General features: G+C 30.8%; 1 protein-coding gene across 1 annotated transcript; it reads left to right on the top strand.

The window, feature by feature from the left end:
* Positions 1-1,150: 1,150 nt before the first annotated feature.
* On the top strand, positions 1,151-9,254 carry LOC114279578 (auxin transporter-like protein 5). Its single transcript, XM_082868263.1, has 8 exons — positions 1,151-1,476; positions 1,588-1,773; positions 2,485-2,597; positions 2,750-2,933; positions 3,773-3,870; positions 5,874-6,081; positions 6,943-7,200; positions 8,727-9,254. Exons 1-8 carry the CDS (start codon positions 1,321-1,323, stop codon positions 8,988-8,990), a joined length of 1,467 nt encoding a protein of 488 aa, XP_082724389.1. The 5' UTR covers positions 1,151-1,320; the 3' UTR covers positions 8,991-9,254.
* Positions 9,255-20,536: the final 11,282 nt, after the last annotated feature.

Below are 20,536 nucleotides of genomic sequence, written 5' to 3' on the forward strand. Positions count from 1 at the left end.
AGTTCACAATAGGCCAAGGCACTACTGTCAAGTTGCAATGGCATATGAGTAAATAAATTCAATAATTAAGGGTAGATTAGGGAAATCAGGAAAGATTATAATTGAGAGACCTTGGAAGTGGGGAAACCCACTCGTGCGGCCAAGCCAATTAGCCACTCACGCTCCCATAATTATTTGTTTAAAAAATTATTAAGAGTAATTATTCTTTTGATTAAATAATTAGCTAAAAAACAAAAGAATTAATTTAAAGAATTGACAAAAAAAATAATAATTTTCAAAGGCACAAAGGCCAGTGGTTTTCGTCAAAGTTGTAAAGTGGAATTGAAGTTCCAAAAGTGGATTTTAAATCCTTTCAAACACAGCTTTCCCAATCTTCAAGATTTTGTTTATGAAAAATTCTAAAAGACATAAATTAATTAGAAAAAGACAATTCTATTATATAACGTGAGTTTTATCTTTCTATCGATTGGGTTGAATTTATCTTAAATTTACATTTCAATTTAAGAAAACTTGTGAGTCCATAGAACTATCATGATCCCGTTTTGAGTAATTCAAACTATTTATTTTGTAAAGATTTTAGTATATATTATTTATAAAAAAAATTAAGTCAATTAGATAATTATAACATTTTTATTTTATTGTATTTATTTTAAAAAAATAGACAATAAGTATATATTTTAAAAATAAACTACTCATTTTTTAGAGACAAATACAATAATAATAATAATAATAATAATAATAATAATAATAATAATAATAATATAAAAAAAATTATGATTATCAAACTAACTTAATTTTTTAATGAATGATATATATTGAGAGTGTTATAAAATGAAAAGTTCGAATCATTAAAACGGATCTCATAATTGGCCTCACAGAGCCTTCAAGTTCTTTCAAATTAAAATGTAAAATAAACCCAACTCTTATCGAATCATCCTTGTGTGGAAAAATATATGAAAAAAATCAATTCACAATTAGTTTACTACATTTCTAAATAGAAAAATTAAAAAACACATAAATTAATCACAAAATTAGAAACAATTATTTTAAAACGAGTTTTATATTTTTACAAGTTGGTTTCCATTTTAATTTATGTGCAATAAAAAAAATTCAAATATGATATTTATTTGGGGACCCCTCTTACATTTACATATGTCTCCTAAGAAATTGTGTATATATATAGATACATACCACTATAAGCCTAATGAGCTCAATTCATCTTCATTCGCAAGTGCATGTTGGAGATACACCCATTCATTAGAACAGCAGAACATACAGTAGGAAGAAAACCAGTTTAGAGAGAGAGAGAGAGAGAGAGAGATGGCAAGTGATAAGGTGGTGGAGACTGTGATTGTAGGAAATTATGTGGAGATGGAGACTGATGGGAATCCTAAGGATGTCAAAACCAGGATATCCAACCTCTTCTGGCATGGTGGCTCAGCCTATGATGCCTGGTTTAGTTGTGCTTCAAATCAGGTCTCTCTCTCTCTCTCTCTCATAATGTGTAGTTCTTGCTCTGTTTGTATCAAAGCAAACATTTCAATTGGTTTAAGGTTTGTTTTGTGGGTGTTTGATTGAATGTTTCAGGTGGCTCAAGTTCTGCTGACATTGCCATACTCATTTTCTCAGCTTGGGATGCTTTCTGGGATACTTTTTCAGCTCTTCTATGGCTTGTTGGGTAGTTGGACAGCCTACCTCATTAGCATTCTCTATGTTGAATACAGAACCAGAAAAGAAAGAGAGAAAGTTGATTTCAGGAACCATGTCATTCAGGTCACTTCAATCTTCACAACCCCTTAACACTCTCCCAAATTTTGTACTTGTTTTTTTTAAAAAAAACTTTGTTTCACCATCATAGATTCTCTATTTCCAAATTTATTTGTTCCAATATATGTTTGGAACATAATATGGTTGGAATCTCAAAACATATTCGTATGACAAGATGTGTTACATGTTACACATATAACTCCCAAATAAGTATATTGTCTGTTATGACTCAACTCAATAGCCAACCTCACGGTTTATCCTTTTGGGCACTAATTCAAAAGGTGTCTCCACAATGGATATGTCTTGTGTCATATCTTATAAGTACATTTTGAATCTCCCCAATCAATATGAAAATGCCATCTTATAAGTTTATCTTGAACATCCCCAATTAATATGAAAATGCCAATATCTCACCAGAGTCTAGGCACGACCCTACCGCTAGTACCATGTTAGACGTGAAGTGCACCCCCATATGAAAGTATTGTATGTTATGACTTAGTCCAATAGCTTACCTCACGGGTTTTTCTCTCTAGGCTCCAATTTAAAAGTCGTTTGTGAAATACCAATGGTATGACTATAAGTGTATTCAAAATTTCAAATAGAAGAATATAAAGATTTAAAATAGAGAATCCAATGACTTAACATGCAAAGAACATATAATAAATCCAATACTCATGTGGGTTGCTTTTGGTTTTTTGCATTACTTTATGAATAAAGTGGTTTGAAGTTCTTGATGGTCTACTTGGAAAACACTGGAGGAACGTGGGTTTGGCATTCAACTGCACTTTTCTTCTGTTTGGATCTGTGATTCAACTCATAGCTTGTGCAAGGTAATACCTATAACTTACCAAATGTCTTTGGCTCTTTCTCTATCTTGACTCTCATTTTTAATGACTCTATTACAAATAATTAATAAACAAAAGAATTAAAGAAGCAAAGCAGCCACTGACTCACTGACCATTTTATATATATATAAATGCAGCAACATATATTACATAAATGATAATCTGGACAAGAGGACTTGGACATACATATTTGGAGCTTGCTGTGCTACTACTGTCTTCATTCCTTCATTTCACAACTACAGAATATGGTCCTTTCTTGGCTTGGTAATGACCACTTACACTGCTTGGTACCTCACCATTGCTTCTCTCCTCCATGGACAGGTATGTCCTTTCAACCCTTTTTAGGAAAAATCAATCTCAACTGGATGGCTGAGACGTTGTGGCATTGCCTCCTGAATAATTACTCCCACTTTTGCTTATAGAAAATTTATAAAGAATAATGTGACATAACTGTATCTCTTTGTTTTAAACAAAAAATCAAATCAAAATTTATAATTATTTTTAAAATGTTACTATCACATTATTTTAGTGGGGTTTTTCTGTATATATATATATATATATATATTTTAATTTGGAAATCATTTTTCATAGTAGTAGATTAATATATGTAGGGTGATAAATGAGTTTGATTCAAGTTGAGTTGTTTAAGTTTGAGTACGTAGTTTGAATTTTTTTAAATATAATTTTCGGATTAATTACACTTTAATCTCTCAATTATTACTAAATATCTTTCAGAAATTGAAGGCTTTTTATACCTAAGAGGTCTAAGTATACGATTTTAAAATTAAGAAAGAAAATTGATAGAATAAAGTGTATTTAATCCATAATTTCACAGGACTTTATAAATTTATAAAATCAAGTTTTGAAAATTAACTAGTTTTAAATATATAATTAAGAGTTTTTAACAAGTGAAACACTGATAAAAATCAAAGTTGCTTAAGTTCAAAGTAATGTTAAATAATCTTAAAATATTATTTTCAAATGTATCTATACTGAGATGACAAGGAATTAAGTATTAATTGATTAATTCTTAAAATAATCAATAATTGACATGTAGCTGCCAGTATTATTAAAAATAAATCTAAAAATGATATTTTGAGGTCTCTAAATAAATTAAAAACTTAATTTAATTTGTATGTATTTGGATAATTTGGTGATAGGTGGAGGGAGTGAAACATTCAGGACCAAGCAAGGTGGTACTATACTTCACAGGGGCCACAAACATTCTCTACACATTCGGGGGACATGCTGTTACTGTGTAAGACAAAGACAACCTCAGAATCTATTATATATTTACATTACATGCGTGTCTTTTACGTTTTTATTAGCGTTCAACCCCCTCATATTGTCCCCACGCTTTTCGATGTGCAAAAACTTGATTTGAGCATGGGTAAAACAGTAAAAACACATTGAGGTCGTTGTTGAAAATGACTTAACCTTGGCTCGTGTGTACGTGACCTGGGCTTGGTCGCCTGACCATTATGAGATCTAGCTATCAACTTTATTCAAAAGCTTTATTATTCCCTGTTCATATAATGTTATCACCAATCCTTGTTATAAAAAGATCTTGCTTCTCTCTTATTGGTGAATGAAATCATTTTAGATTGTGTGAAGTAATTTATTGTTAGATAAAAGTTGATAATTAGAAAATAAAAATTAAAGTATTTTCTCTTAGCTTCTAGATAATTTTTTTTTTTAAATTTATTTAAGTTATTTCTATTTATTAAGCTGTAAGTAAAAGTTTGTTTGGACACTAGGTTAAAAAAGAAAATTGTAAGTAAAAATTTAAGTAAACAGCATGACATAGACTCAAGATAAAAATAAATAAAAAATTATAACTAACTCAAATAAGTTATACCAAATTACATTTCTATCTAGTTGAGCTTGTGATTTATGTCATAGATCTTATTTGATAATTTAAATTGTTTATTTACCAAAAAGTTGAATTAATTTAATAATTATAATTATATAATTTCATCATATTTATTTTTTAAAACTTTGATTGCAAAATTATATATGTACGATTATCCAATCAAATTATTATTATTTTTTTAATTGTCAAACATCATTGCTTCATGAAAAAACGATATGGAAATAATTTCTAAAAACAAAATAAGTGGACCACATTCATTCTCTTTAGTGTGCCTCAACCCTTATGTGGTGTGAGTACTTCCTATTTTATGAATATTTTAAAATTTTCTTTAGTAGATAGCATTTATTGTGTATTCTCTAAAATTCCTTCATGTATCATGATTATAAGCATTTTATTCCAAAATTGCCCTCTCAGGCGTGGGAGACAAAAAGCCATCCTTTCTAGGGAACCCGTTTATTCTTTTTAAATGTAGAAAGCCAGAACTCTTTCTTTAATCACTTTTTGCCTTTGTCATGAGAGAGAGAGAGAGAGCGCGCGCGCGCAAGGGTCCACCTTGATCGTTGGAATTTCGGTGGTATTACATGTATCAATTAATGTATATATTAATGTATTAACTAATGTTATAATATCACTAATGATCCTATTTATTATATAAATTATAAATATTCAAAAATTCTAAAATTATATCACATCACTAATTGGTACATTAGTATGTACAATAATTAGTGCCTATAATATAATATTATTCTTGAAATTTCACATTACATGCCTTTTCAGAGGAAGTAAAGAGCCCAAGGCCAGGTAATCTTTAGCCCATGCCTATTGAACTTGACAGCAATTAAGCCCATTGGGCACAGACCGTTTGTCTAAAAACTATGGACTTTAATTATTTCACTACTCTCAGAGCCCGACGTGATATTGAAACTATTTGGTACAATTTATTTACATTTAATTTTTTTTGAAAGTTTGTATTAAAATATTTGGTGTTATATTTATTATAATTTATTATGTAAAAATAACTTAAATAAGTTTAAAAAGTTGATTATCCGAAAGATGGAGAATAGGTGGTTTTGACTTTTAATTTCTGATTATCAATTGTTAAGTTACAATAAGTTACACCAAACAAACTCATTGTTAGCATGGTGTTCCAAACTAATAATGTAGTGAAAATTTTTATTGAATGAGACATTCTTATTTTCAGCTTAAGAAAAATTGTGCCAAACTGACTCTTGATGTGTATTGTGATTTCTCATTTATATGGAGAATCACATTAACAATATTGCATAATACTCAGAGATAATTTTATAATAAAAATTATTATTACTTATTATAGAAATATATGAATGTTAAAGATGTTAATTTAAGTAAATGTTGGTGGGGGTGGGCAGGGAGATCATGCATGCAATGTGGAAGCCACAAAAGTTCAAGGCCATATACTTGCTGGCTACCCTGTATGTGCTCACACTAACACTTCCATCAGCAGCAGCAGTGTATTGGGCATTTGGAGACATGCTTCTCAACCACTCCAATGCTTTTGCTCTCCTCCCAAATTCACCCTTCAAAAACATGGCTGTCATTTTGATGCTCATTCATCAGGCAAACTCCCCTCTACTTTCTTCTCTCTTTTATCTACATTTTTGTATTAAAATTTCAAAAATGCTACATATCACAATTAGTGTTTCATAAAAATTGTCTCCAAACCGTGGTCATTTTGACTTAGAGATTATTTTTGTTAAATTTTTTCGTGATCCGTAACATTGTTGTTAAAATTTGGATGTTAAACTAGTTATTTTAAAGTTTGTGTGGTGAGTTTAACCCTAACCAGATATTCTTAATACAAATATATATGTTTTTTTTTTCAATGTGTAATCCACAATCACTCTATGCATGAACTTCAAATGATACACCAATTAAATTTCAACTCCACTTTTTCATAAATTTTTCTGGATAAGTAGAGTTTTTCTTAAACTAATGCATTCATGATGCATTAGATAGTATCTAAAAGTTTGTGTCCAAATTTACATTTTTATCATATGCAAAGGACATTAAACGAGCTAAGTAGTAGGTTGTTCGCCCTGATTTGTTTACCTTAACAAGGCGCAAAATATTTTTATTTTTTTAATTCGAGCTCAAATCAATTTTAATCAAGCACATAACTAGCTAAGCTCAATTATTTTGATTTTTTACAATAGATATAATTTTATCGAACTGAAAAATAATTTGTTTAAGTTTGACTTAAAAATATAACGAGTTTTATATCATGTTAAAGTTGTCTTTATTTATACAACGATCCAATCTTGTATAAATTTGTAACAAGGTAAATATAAGTTAAACTATTTTAACTCTAAATATGCATACACATCCATATACCAAAAAATTAAATAAAGAGCTTTCCAGTGATGTTAGTTTTAATAAACAATTATTTTATTTTGTATTTATTATGATTTAATTGTGCAGTTTATTACATTTGGGTTTGCATGCACACCCCTATATTTTGTGTGGGAGAAGGCAATAGGGATGCACGAGTGCAAGAGCATGTGCAAGCGTGCGGCGGTGAGATTGCCTGTGGTCATCCCCATATGGTTCTTAGCTATCATCTTCCCGTTCTTTGGTCCCATCAACTCCACCGTTGGATCACTTCTCGTTAGCTTCACAGTTTACATCATCCCCGCTCTCGCCCACATGATCATCTTCAAATCAGCAGCAGCCCGTGAGGTAACATACTAATATGCTGCACCTGCACACACCATATCCTAGTCTTCGTAATTTTGCAAAATTTAAGATTAATTACGCTTGAAATCATTCTATTTTATCAAAATTTCAATTTTACCCCTCCACTCTTATTTTTTTACTGTCAATTCTTAAATTTTTAATCAAATTTCAATGTCACCATTTCATTTAATTGATGACAATGAGATTGGCAGAAATTGACATACGTCTCACATGATATTTTATATAAAAAACGTACAATTAAAAATAAGGAAACCAAAATTAGTTTTGGTAAAATTATAAAGATTAAAATGAAATTTTGATAAGAATATAGAGTTGCTAATAAGGTGAAAAAAAAAAATGTTAAAGTGCAACTCATGTCAATTTTGATAAAGTTCATTAACATCAAAATAAAAGGAGAAATTTATTAGAAAATTCATTTTCAAGTGTTTGTATCTTAATTAGTTTATAAGATATTCTTATATTCTAATAAGTCCTATTATTTGGACATTTGATCTGTCAAATCCTAATTCTCATATTTAAGGTATTTTATGGATATTTCTACCATTACAAATATTTTTTGAACGATTAGCAATTTAGTGATGTGAACATTCATATTTTACAATGTGAATATTCACATTGACATGTTAACATTCACATTGATGATGCGAACATTTACATTAATGATGTGACCAATTATCGGACTATTAGTCCTGGGATAAGGGAAGATTGTAATCTATCGGATGTGTTTGTTTGGACTATGAGTCCTTACATTAATGGTATCAACATTCACATCACGGAATATTCACAATGTAAATATAAATATTATTAGGGGTATTTTGATATTAAAATATAAAAAAATAATGTGAACTAAATGAAACATAAGTATATAAAAATAAATTTATGAAAAGTGACCCAAATAAAAATGCATAAATTATAAGCAACTCTAAACCCACTATTTAAATTGTTGCATTTTATAATGAGTGGTATATAATTTGGAGTCCTGCTACAGTCACATTTTTTTTACAACATATCTTACTGCCAACTCACAATAAGTGATAAGAAATATTATAAAAAAAAATATATATTTATAATCTTACTCATAAATTTGAAAAAATCTCAAATCAGTGGACCATAAAAAAAATAATAATTTCATTTTTATAAGTGTAAATATGTTTGTTTGGCATTAATTTTTTTTTTTTTTGGGCACAAATCTTTTCTGCATTTTAAACAATTGTCCCTATAAATTTGGTAGTTGGCAAATTATTAGTGCATGCAAGACAAATATAAACTGTTATCTACCAAAAATGAACAGACACATATAATAATACATCAGTGTATATATATATAGTATTATGATACAGCTCAAAAGCACGAGATTCTCGCTGATACAATTGGGCAGAATATCAATTCGTACGATTGATTTCCTCCATGCATTATGCGAGTCCATCATCAGAATCTATATGCCGCAGTACATACACAAAGTCATGATTGTGTGATTCTAACCGTCTGATTAAAATCGTGTGATGCAGAACGCAGTGGAGCAGCCTCCGAGGTTCTTGGGCAGGTGGGCCGGCGCGTACACGATCAATGTCTTTGTGGTAGTGTGGGTATTTGTGGTTGGGTTTGGATTCGGTGGGTGGGCGAGCATGACAAACTTCGTACGCCAAATTGACACATTTGGGCTTTTCACCAAGTGTTACCAATGCCCTCCTCCGCAGTTGCCTCCACCGCATCTCAACTCCACTGCCCCTATTCCATCCCCGGCCGCCTTCCACCACCCCCACCACATTTAAGCCACCTTCAACTTAATTTCATTGACACTTAACCACATTATCACCTTGAAAGTTATGATCTTTCAAATTAAGAAGAAAAGAAAAATTGTACTGTCGCATAATTAGATATATATTCGTGCAATTTTATTATCTCGTTATTTTTGAAAGTGTTGCTTCGGTTAAAACATCGTTCGGTTCTTAAATGTAGTGTGAAATGTATGAGAAGTTGTATTTTACATTGACGGCTAATAGTTAAGTCCTTCATGTATTGAATTATTATTATTATTACTCTTCTTCCATACAAATTTAGACACTCAATTTGAAATGTTTACCAAGATATTTAAGTTCAATTGATCATAATAAATTTGATTAAACCTTATTTGAATGATAAATAAATTAATTTTAAATAACTAACTTGATATTCAAGCTATCTCAACTTGTTTATAGCCCTAAATTACACACGATGCACAGCTTATCTAACAATAATATGTGAAAGATAAGAAACTTTGAGCAATGACATGACGTCAAAAATCTTATCATATGCCTGAAAAATATGCCACTAATGCCAAATAAGCCAATTCTTCAAGATGCAAGTGGCTATGATTAAGAAAAAAAAGTGGTGATACTTCAAATTGTAATAAGCACTTTAAAAAAGTAAAATTGACACTTTAACAGACTTTAACACATACATCAAATTTTACTTGATACTTTCAAAAGTAAAAATTGACCGAATGTGAAATCCTTAAGAAAGTGATTCTTACAAAATCTCTATGTGATTTGAAAACGTTAAAGTAAAATATATTACTTTGCCTCAAAATATTAGATTTTTATTTTATTTTTTATTATCTCAAAATATTAATTTTTTTAAAAAAAATTAAAAATTAAAATAATATGAATTTCTTATTTTGTCATTTTTTTAAAATTTATTAACATTAATATTTTCAAAATGTAATAATTGCACTGTCAAAGAATAATTTTGAAAAGTTAATATTTTTAAAATATAATAATTGTACTACCAAAAAAAAAGAGTAAGATTCTCCAAAATGAACTAATATTTTATAACGAAGGAAGTAATAAATTTGACATTTTGAGTGGTATACTTTTTTTTTAGAGATGTCAAATTTATATATCAATTTACCCCCCTAAATCTTCAAAAAAAAAAATTGACATATTATATATTTTTTTAAAAGTTTCGATGAAGATGCTAAAAGCTATTACATTCTTTATTTCCTTCCCGTACTTATGGGGTAAATTATACTCACATCTCCAAAGGTTTGAAAAAAAAAAGTATAATTAATTCCACATTTTAAACATAAGTACATAGGTTTCTCTTAAAATTTTAATTTAACAATTAGGTTATTTTTAATTAGTAATTCGTTAGTCGTATAAATAAAAAAACAGTATTATCACCTCTTTTCTATTAAAATATATATTTATTTTTATTTATTTCAATTTCTATCATCATCTGTATTAGTTTCAATTATTTTAACCTTACTACAAATAGATTAGTGTAATTATATTAAAAATATTGAATTGATTATATTTTTTTTAAATTTCTAGATAAGTGAGTGGCCCTGTTTGGTAGAGCTGTGAGAAAGTTCTTATAGCTTATGCCTTAACAGCTTATAGCTTATAACTATGAAAATAAGCTGATTTCTGACTTATAAATTAAGCATCTCTTGCCCCACTCAAAGAATAAGCTGATTTCTGACTTACAAAAAAGCTATAAGCTGCATTGTTAAGCTAAATATATCAAAATAACTTAAATTAGGCTGAAAACTAAAATAAGTAGCTTTTAAGCTGCACCAAACAGGCACAGTGTAATTTACCCTATATAATATATGCTCTCCATTTCGCCTACAATGTATGCAAAATATGTGAGTTTCACTCTTTATCTCACATCTATATCTTAGGGTTTATTTGGGATATAGGTTGATTTTTTAATTTTTTAACTATTTTAATCTGTGATTAAAAAATTTCATTTGAGATAGATTTTTTTGACTTTCTTGACTTTTGTAAGAGAAAAATGTTAGATATGACATTTTATTATATTTGACCAAAATTACTTATTTTATCCTATATTATTGATTCATACCACTAAAAAAAAGACTACTAATAGCACTAATGCATTGGAATGCTAAAAAAAAAAAAACAAGGCATAGGCAGTGAGTAAGGCCCACTGCCACATAATTAATGGTGCTATTAGAGCACCACTTTTAATATTTTCAACCATTTTTTTATTATTATTTTAACCCCAACGCTTATCCCAAATGGTTATGTGAAAATTTCTGTGTCTAGCGAACCTCCCTCTTTACTCCCAAATCTATGATAAATGGACAGTTGAGTTGGGGAGCATCTTTTGCTTTCTGGGCAGTTCACTTCAGCGGAGGATTTTATACGATTAGAAATTGGTGTATGAATTCATGATATAAATGCCCAATGAAGACAAACCCTCAATAATTAAAGTGTTTTAAAGAAGATTGAATGATGGAATCTATACATACAGATACAGTCTATACTATAAGGCTTTGTTGTGTCTTTGTAGAGTAGACAGTTCAAAGTTTCTTCTGAAACAGACCAAAATCCTTTATAATGCAGAAAAAAGGTTTGTTTCTTTTCAGTTAAAGAGCCCATTTTCTCTCATGCATTTTGTTACTCTTTTATTTGCTAGACAATAAGAATACAATAATGTTATCAATAGTGGGTCAGAATTCAAGAATCTATTGGGCACTTGGAGCATGTTTGGTACATTTTATTTTAAGTTAAAAATTAATAATAAAAAAAGTATAAATTGAAAATACCATTTTCTTAATTTATAGATAATTAGTTTTTTTCAATTATTTTTGCCCAATAAATTATAAACATAAGTTGATTCAAACAGTCATTTTCTTAATTTATAGATAATTATTTTTTTTCAACTATTTTTGTCTAATAAACTATAAACTTAAGTTGATTCAAATAGTCTCACTAAGACATTTTGAATTAAAAAAAACAAGAAGTTATATGCAGCTCAAATGAGTTGCACCAAATTGTCTCTTTAGTAGGGTCGATCTTAAAGTGAGGCAACCAAGACAGTCGTCTTGGGCATCAAATTTGAGCAAAATTTAGGGGCTCCTAATTAGAGGTTGGTGTTGTTGTTTTATTTTAGAAATCAGAATTATTTCAATAGCTCTGTTTGGGAAAAAGATTGGGCTAAAATAGTTAATAAGATAAAATGTTATATCCAATTCATAATTATTTCACTTTTTTTCTTACAATTATCAAATTAACTATATATAAAAAAAAAAAAAAACAACTATCTTCCCAAATGCAACTATTTTAGTCAGGCTAAAATAGCCAAAAATTCAAATTGTCAACTAAAATAACCAACTTTCCAAACAAGGTTAATACTAATCCAATCAATTAATTTTTTTATGTTATTGCACCGTGTCATTTTTTATTCCTGTCCGTTTAATATTTCATGTCAAAACTTTTATTCTTAAATAAAAATACTAATTGTATAGAGAAATTATAAAAATTTCACAAGTTAAATTTTATAAAATTAATCTTTATTAAATAAATTCCAAAAATACTTAGTTCGCAATTTTACATTTAAAATTATAATAAGAGTAATTAATATTTTTTCTGTAATTAGTTTAATTTTTATTTTGTATTATAAGTTTATATTTTATTCAATATTTGTTAAATCATAAAGCAATAAGACTATTTTTATATTTGTCAGGTTTTTATTTTTGGCAATCCCGTTTGACAAAACTCCTTTCAGTTGTACTTATTTTCGCACTTTTTATTTCAGTGAGGCTATGAGTTTTTAGATGCGAATTCAACTCGAATTGTGCCTTGCAGAGAAGTTTGTGATGTTAATATTTTCAAGATTGCCACTTCGCTGATTATGACGGGGATCGAGCTGCCCGATCAGCTTGCGGGGGTCTAGGGGGCAGCGCCCCGAAACAAAATGCAAAATTGCATTCGAAGTTGCATGTCCTCCTTTGCTCGCTCGAGCGAAGGATTGCGTCTGCATAAAGACCTGAAAGAGGTGTTTGTTCACTCGAGCGAAGGGTGCGTGGCTGGAGCGATGCCATTTATGAAAAACACGCGTTTTTGGTTCTTCGCTTGAGCGAGAGAGTCTTCGCTCGAGCGAGCATCGCGATTCAGATTTCTATAAGTACGGGTTTCTATCAGATTTTAGGATTACTTCTCTAGATCTTCTTTTTGGATATTAAGGTTTATCTCTAGAGATATTTTTCTTGTTTTCTTTGATGTTTTGATTGAGTATTCAACTCATGGTTTTAGAAGTTTACATCAAAGGATTGTTTGTTTAATTCTATACAAAAGAGAGAGTTGTTCTTCGGTGGATTTTGAAGAATACGAGCCTAAAGCTTTGGTGGATTTTGGAGTGGCTCATAGTCAAGACAATTTCGAGGTGAAGACGGGGTTGAAAGAGACACATAGAGGTTGGTTCAATTCGGGCGTGGATTCGCTAGGTAATTGAGAGTATACCTGTGTAATTCCTTTGTATCTTCTTAGTGGATTGTTTTGTGGCTGTTGCTCGTAGTTTTTTTTATCACAATTGGAGGTGTCCAATTGTTATTTTTCCACGTAAAATCGTTGTGTCGATTTGTCTTAATTGTTTGATTGGGATTGTTATATATTGCTTAAAATTGATACATAATCACAAATCAACATCTAGGGGATTTCTAGATTTTTCAATTGGTATCAGAGCGGGTTGCTCGTTTGTTTGTTAAAACTTTTGAGCGAGATCTTGTTTGATTTGTGATAATGGATACAATTCATGAGGGAAATTCTATGGTTCGACCACCCCTACTTGACGGATCCAATTATTCGTTTTGGAAAGCTTGGATGAGATCGTTTTTAAAATCTATTGATGAAAAGTTTGGCAATCTGTCATGTATGGGTGGACTGAACTGACGATTGCCGTTGATGGAGTAACTTTTCCCAAACCAATCGATAAGTGGGACACAATTGATTACCAAAATAATAGCTGGAATAGTAAAGCTATCAATTCTCTTTTTTGCCCTGTCGCACCTGAAGAGTTTAGTCGTATTTGTAATTGTGAAGTCGCAAAAGAGGTTTGGGATATCTTACAAACTATTCATGAGGGCACTCATTTTATTAAACGCTCAAAACTTCAAAGGCTTACGTCTAATTTCGAAAACCTTTCAATGAAAGATAGTGAGACCTTTGATGAATTTTATGCGAAATTGAGTGACATTGTAAATTCCAACTTCAATTTAGGTGAAAAAATACCAGAATCCAAAGTTGTGGGAAAAATTTTGAAATCCTTGCCCGATCGGTTCCAACCAAAAATTACGGCTATTGAGGAGGCTCAAGATGTTGACAACCTCAAGCTGGATCACTTGGTTGGAAATCTCCAAACTTATGAGGCACATAGGAATTTCAAAAAGAAACAAAAAGATATTGCTTTTAGTAGTGCTCATAGAGTTGGAGAGGATTCTAATGAGGATTGTGAGATAAATTCTAAGATTACGGCTACTTTTGTTAAACAATTTAAAAAATCTTTTTAAAAAAAGAATCATAATCTTTTGGAATCCACTCATACTCATAAATCAAAAGGCAAAGATAAACTCAAAATTAATTCTATAGCCAAGAAGGAGAAAGTAAAGACATAAGGGAACTCTGAAAGAGTCTAATGCTATGAATGCCAAGAATTTGGCCACTTTACTTTCAGAATGCCCCACTCATTTGAAGAAGAAAAAAGCCCTCCCCATCACTTGGGATGATGAATCAGGATCTGATGAAGATGAAAGTGACAACGAAGATCAAGGCGAAGAGGGACATAAACAATTCCTTGCTTTCATGGCGGCTTTCGAAACTGAAGGACGAATCGAGTATCCGAAGAGCCTGGTTGAGAATGCCACTGATGATGAATCCTCGGGAAGTGATGATGAAGAGCTTGAGCAAGCTTATGAAAAGTTGTATAAGGAATCTCTTAACTTATCCAAATTGAATGACAAACTCACTATGAAATTCAAAGCATGTGAAAGTGAGAATGTCAAATTAAAGAAAGATATTTCCGAGGCTAGGAATGATGCCCTTAAGATTTCTAATGATTGACAAGCTCTTTGTACAAAACTCTTGACTTGTGAGACAGAGAGGAATGAGCTACAGCAAACCTATACAACATATGAAGAAAAGATTGAAACTCTCGAGATGTCTCAAGTTGCTTTGGAAGAACTAATGATCAAGAAAGATGAAGAGCTCAAGTGTGCTATGGCTACCATTGGTCTTTGGAACAGAGGATCAAAGACTTTGAACAATATCATTGGGTCTCAACAAATTTGTTCTGACAATAGTGGCATTGGCTTTGGTGATAACAAAGAGCAAAAACAGAGTGCATCTACATCTCATGATACAAGAACTCAAAAAAAAGGAGAACAAAAAATTCAACATAAGGATGGACTTCTCAAACTTTCTAGAGTTGGAAAAGTAAAAGAAAAGAAGGTACACCCGGTACACTCTTTTTTTATTTGTCATCATTGTGGTATGCATGGTCATATTTGCCTTTATTTTTATGAGTTGCATGAGAGAGTGTCTCATAGAGATGAAAGAAATTCCAACATCTCATGGGGTAGAAGACATTTCATTGGTCGTAATGAGCTTAAGGGTCATAATAGACCTTGCTATTTTGATGTGCTTGAGACCAAACATGGAGCGAGTTTGCGTTTGTCTTAGTCCTAGGAATAGGAAGTTGGACACCAAGTCTAGATGAGTTCCCATTGAAGGGAAAAGGGATCGCAACGTCAAGACACCACCCAAGAACTGCAATTCTCACAATTTTTTTCATACTAAAGCGGTTTGGGTGAGAAAACTTAACTTGTGTTAATTTGTTTATTCTTTTTAGTTTTTGAGTTTTTGTGTGTTTTTTTTTTGAGTCATTTAATGTGTGCTTGTTCGTTTTCTGTCTTGCTTTGTTTAGAAAAAGAAAAAAAAATAATAATAAAAAAAAAAACCAAATAGATTTTCTTAGTATGGTTTTGCAAGCTTAAAATTTTTTGAGTGGTCCTTGGTGCATATTGGAATTGTTGAGAATATCCATTACATGTTAATATGTGTGTACTTTCTGTAGTCATTACTCATTTTAGAGTGTGTGTTCTTTGATTAATATGTCTTATTCGGTACACACTCTTGGATTAGCAAATTTTGGAGTCTTCCGCCTTAGTGATTATTTTTTTTCTATGGACTTCTGTCATTGATCTTTTGCATTTCTAGAGGAATTGACCTGTACTAGCATATCATGGGTGATGTTAAGTCTCTTAAACCACCTTCCATCTTTTTGCATCTCCATGGCTTTCCTCTCTATTCTTTGTAGTCCAATCATGTAGAAAAGGCTACCTCAGAGTCACCAACCAGGCCATCCTTATTATATCCATACTTTTCTGGTTCGGTTTTCATATTCTTGAGCGTGTCAGCCGCCAATGAGTGTGCAAAAGAAAGAAAAAATGAGCAAATGAAAGAAAAAAAAGAATGTGCAAAAGAAAGATAAGAAAAAGATGTTAAAAAAAAAAAAAAGGATTCATTGATTGAGGGGGAGCCTCCACCTTTACTCACCAAATACCCCTTGATTCCTAGTGGTTTGACTTTCCTTTGTTGTGCTTAGATTCTTTTGTCAGATGTCCAGCTATCAGATCACTACTAGGATTTGAATCTTGAGTTTGTCGAACTCCAAGAGTCACACACACACTTTTCTCATGGGATCTATGCTTTTCACATAATGCATCACTTTCTTTTATGAGGAATCTTCTAGAGGCTGTGCACATTGTGTTTTCAAGTAATTGTGTTTCTTGGATAATCTTGTGTGTTTTAAGGTACAACTCTAAAATTCCCTGCTTGCTCCATCATATTATTTTTGTCGTTTTCTTCCTGCTCATTGTTTTCCATGTTTGTGGTTGTTTTTCATAAGGGGGAGTTTGGTGTATCATTAAAAGAGTTTGGTTTATCATTGGTTTATTATTTCCTTCTTGCATGCTCCTGATATTTATATCGTCATATCATTGCTTGTGTGGTTTATGATCTTGCTTTTGTTGTTTGAGCTTCCTTTGTCACTTCGTGACAAAAAGGGGGAGTGATGTTGTCTGGTGCATGTGTCTTAGGATTTCAAGTTTTCATGCCATGGGTCAGTCGGGTGCATGTGTCTTAGGTTTCATTCATTCATGCTGCATGTTTTTAAAATCTCCAAGTCGCATTTATTCATGTTTTCTATCTCATGCTTCAAGATAATCTTGTCATATGTTTATTGTTTTTTTCCTATACTCTTATGGGACTAATAGTTGTTTTGGAGATTGTGACACTAATAGCTATTTTGCAGATCATGACCTCGAGAAAGAAGTTTGCTTTTGTTGGCTGTAATGGGTTGGGGTGGTTAGGATTTTATTTGTTAGGTGTGTTTTGTCACGGCATTGCCAAAGGGGGAGATTGTTAGGTTTTTATTCTTGGCAATCCCGTTTGACAAAACTCCTTTCAGTTGTACTTATTTTCGCACTTTTTATTTCAGTGAGGCTATGAATTTTTAGATGCAAATCCAACTCGAATTGTGCCTTGTAGAGAAATTTGTGATGCTAATGCTTTCAAGATTGCCACTTCGCTGATTATGACGAGGATCGAGCTGCCCGGTCAGCTCGCGGGGGTCCAGGGGGCAGCGCCCCCGAAGCAAAATGCAAAATTACATTCGAAGTTGCATGTTCGCCCTTGCTCGCTCGAGCGAAGGATTGCGTCTGCATAAAGACCTGAAATAGGTGTTTTTTCACTCGAGCAAAGGATGCGTGGCTGGAGCAAAGCCACTTATGGAAAATACGCGTTTTTGGTTCCTCGCTTGAGCGAGAGAGTCTTCGCTCAAGCAAGCATCGCGATTCAGATTTCTATAAGTACGGGTTTCTGTCAGATTTTAGGATTACTTCTCCAGATCTTCTTTTTAGATATTAATGTTTATCTCTAGAGATATTTTTCTAGTTTTCTTTGATGTTTTGATTGAGTATTCTACTCATGGTTTTAGAAGTTTACATCAAAGGATTGTTTGTTTAATTCTATACAAAAGAGAAAGTTGTTCTTCGGTGGATTCTGAAGAATATGAGCCTGAAGCTTTGGTGGATTCTGGAGTGGCTCATCGTCAAGACAATTTCGAGGTGAAGACGGCGTTGGAAGAGACACATAGAAGTTGGTTCAATTCGGGGGTGGATTCGCTAGGTAATTGAGAGTATACCTGTGTAATTCCTTTATATCTTCTTAGTGGATTGTTTTGTGGCTGTTGTCCGTGGTTTTTTTTATCACAATTGGAGGTGTCCAATTGTGGTTTTTTCACATAAAATTGTTATGTCGATTTGTCTTGATTGTTTGATTGGGATTGTTACATATTGTTTAAAATTGATACATAATCACAAATCAACATCTAGGGGATTTCTAGATTTTTCAATATTTTTTTATTTCTTATAATAATTTTTTCATATCTTAATCTATGTAAATAAATTTAGGATATATAGTTTTAGTTATTATATATACAATAGAATTTATGGGGATATTAGCAAATAAAAAAATGTAAATACTTATCATTTTATGTATGCATGCATTTTTTTTTTTTTTTTTTTTTTTTGAAATTTTAAAAGTCTGTCTTAGGCGAATGTCTCGACATTGGCCCTGCTCTTCAATACAGAGCTTGTTGCACAAATGATTTTTCGTTTAGTTGTTCTCAGGGAAGGAATTACGATTTTATAATCGGAGGGGTTAAAAGAAAAATAATTTTTCTTGTCATATACATAAAACACAAATGTGTGTATATATGATATATAAATTATATATATGTATAAATTTAAACACCATAGAAGCAATTTCTAATAGGAAGAATAAGTTTTTTTTTATGTAAAATAGAAAAACAATTCAAGATGAAAGAAGAATGACATATATATATATATATATATATATTATACTTGGGCCATTTTATATATAAAATGATATATCTATACATATATATATATATATTTAAAGTTCTATGATAAACAATAATGTTTACAGAAATAGGAGGCCATAGCCCCCCATAATCTTCTCCTAGTTTCGTCCCTGGTTGTTCTAAAGTGCCCAAAATCCAAAAATATAAAATCGAAGACAAATCTCTTTTTTATTTTCATTTTTTTGGAGAGCACAAAAATTTTGCTTAACAAGCTATTTTCAAAAATTATTTTGAAAAATGTTTGTAACAATAATTCATTTATAAACATTAAAAAAAAAAAAAAAAAAAGAAGAAGAAGAAGAAATTATACTACACAAACGTTGTTGTTTTCAGAATTTCATATAAATTTTTTTTTTTCAAATTTTCATATTTTTTTTTTCCAAAACACAAAAATGAAACCACAACAAAACAGGGGAAAAAATTTAATAACAAACATATTTATCATTTTTGAGAAAAAATAATTTTAAACAATATTTTGATTTTTTTATAAATAAATTATTTTTCAAAATTTTCAAAAATAATTCAGCAACAAGTTTGATTTTTCTAAAAGCAGCAATTATGATTTTAAGGGGCAGCCAAGAGCTTTAGAAGAGTGGAAATAATTCTTCTTCTAGACCGCTAATTAACGAAAACACTTCAAATTTATTTGTTTGAAACATAAATTTAGATAGATTTCTTTTTTGAAAAAAAATAAAAGAAATAAATAAAAATTCTAACTTATATTTCATCAACGGGTCTAGATGTTGGTCAGGCTCATAAGGTCTATTACTGGTTCCGTTTTGATAATTCAAACCGTTTATTTTGTAAGATCTCTTTTGTATATCGTTCACACAAAAAATTAAGTCAATTCAACTATCGTAATTTATTGAATTTATCTTGTTTGAGACCACACAAAAAAAAAAAAAAAAAGAAGAAGTGTGGATAGTCTATTTTTTAGAAACAAATATGATAAATTAAATAAGTTACGATTATCAGATCAACACAATTTTTTGTATGAATAATATATACAAAAGGCCCAATAAAATGAACGGTTTAAATAATCAAAACATGATCTGTGATGGGCTCCACAAGCCCGCACAACACCCTTCAGTCTAGATCTTGGTCTAGAGAGAAGTCTAACCCTTCATCAACATTGTTCTCACATTTTTTCTTTTATTTTTATATTTTTACATAAATTCATTATTCAAACATAATATTAAAGATTAAAACATCACTAGAATAATGAAGTTGTGTAGGAGACTACAAGATAATGATCAATTGCAAGACGCAGAGTATCAAATTATTTTTGACAATGCTCAACTTCTAGGCCTTTTGTTCCTTTGATAATTTATCTTACTTCCTCGTTCATGTTTTGTGAATGTGAATTTCAAAATAAAGAACATTCCTATTTAAGTTGTCCTGTATTGAATTTTTACCAATTTGAAATTAATTTTTTGAAACATTTTCCCTCGTAATGACCCTATAATGTTGACATCATGACACAAATGTTATCATAAATGACTCAAGAATGTTGACATAATGTTGACATTTTTTCCTCTAAAATCTCTATACGTTCACTATAAATACAAGCTTCTCCATACAATACTTTTCT

This window comes from Camellia sinensis, chromosome 5 (assembly GCF_055761805.1).
Source record: "Camellia sinensis isolate YWXY chromosome 5, ASM5576180v1, whole genome shotgun sequence".
NCBI classification, from domain to species: domain Eukaryota; kingdom Viridiplantae; phylum Streptophyta; class Magnoliopsida; order Ericales; family Theaceae; genus Camellia; species Camellia sinensis.

Excerpts from the sequence above, each read along its gene's own strand:
- LOC114279578 (XM_082868263.1), top strand. The coding sequence starts at position 1,321 with ATGGCAAGTGATAAGGTGGTGGAGACTGTGATTGTAGGAAATTATGTG. Across the intron at positions 2,598-2,749 it reads CAACTCATAGCTTGTGCAAG|CAACATATATTACATAAATG; the intron begins GTAATACCTATA and ends ATATAAATGCAG. Across the intron at positions 6,082-6,942 it reads TTTTGATGCTCATTCATCAG|TTTATTACATTTGGGTTTGC; the intron begins GCAAACTCCCCT and ends TTAATTGTGCAG.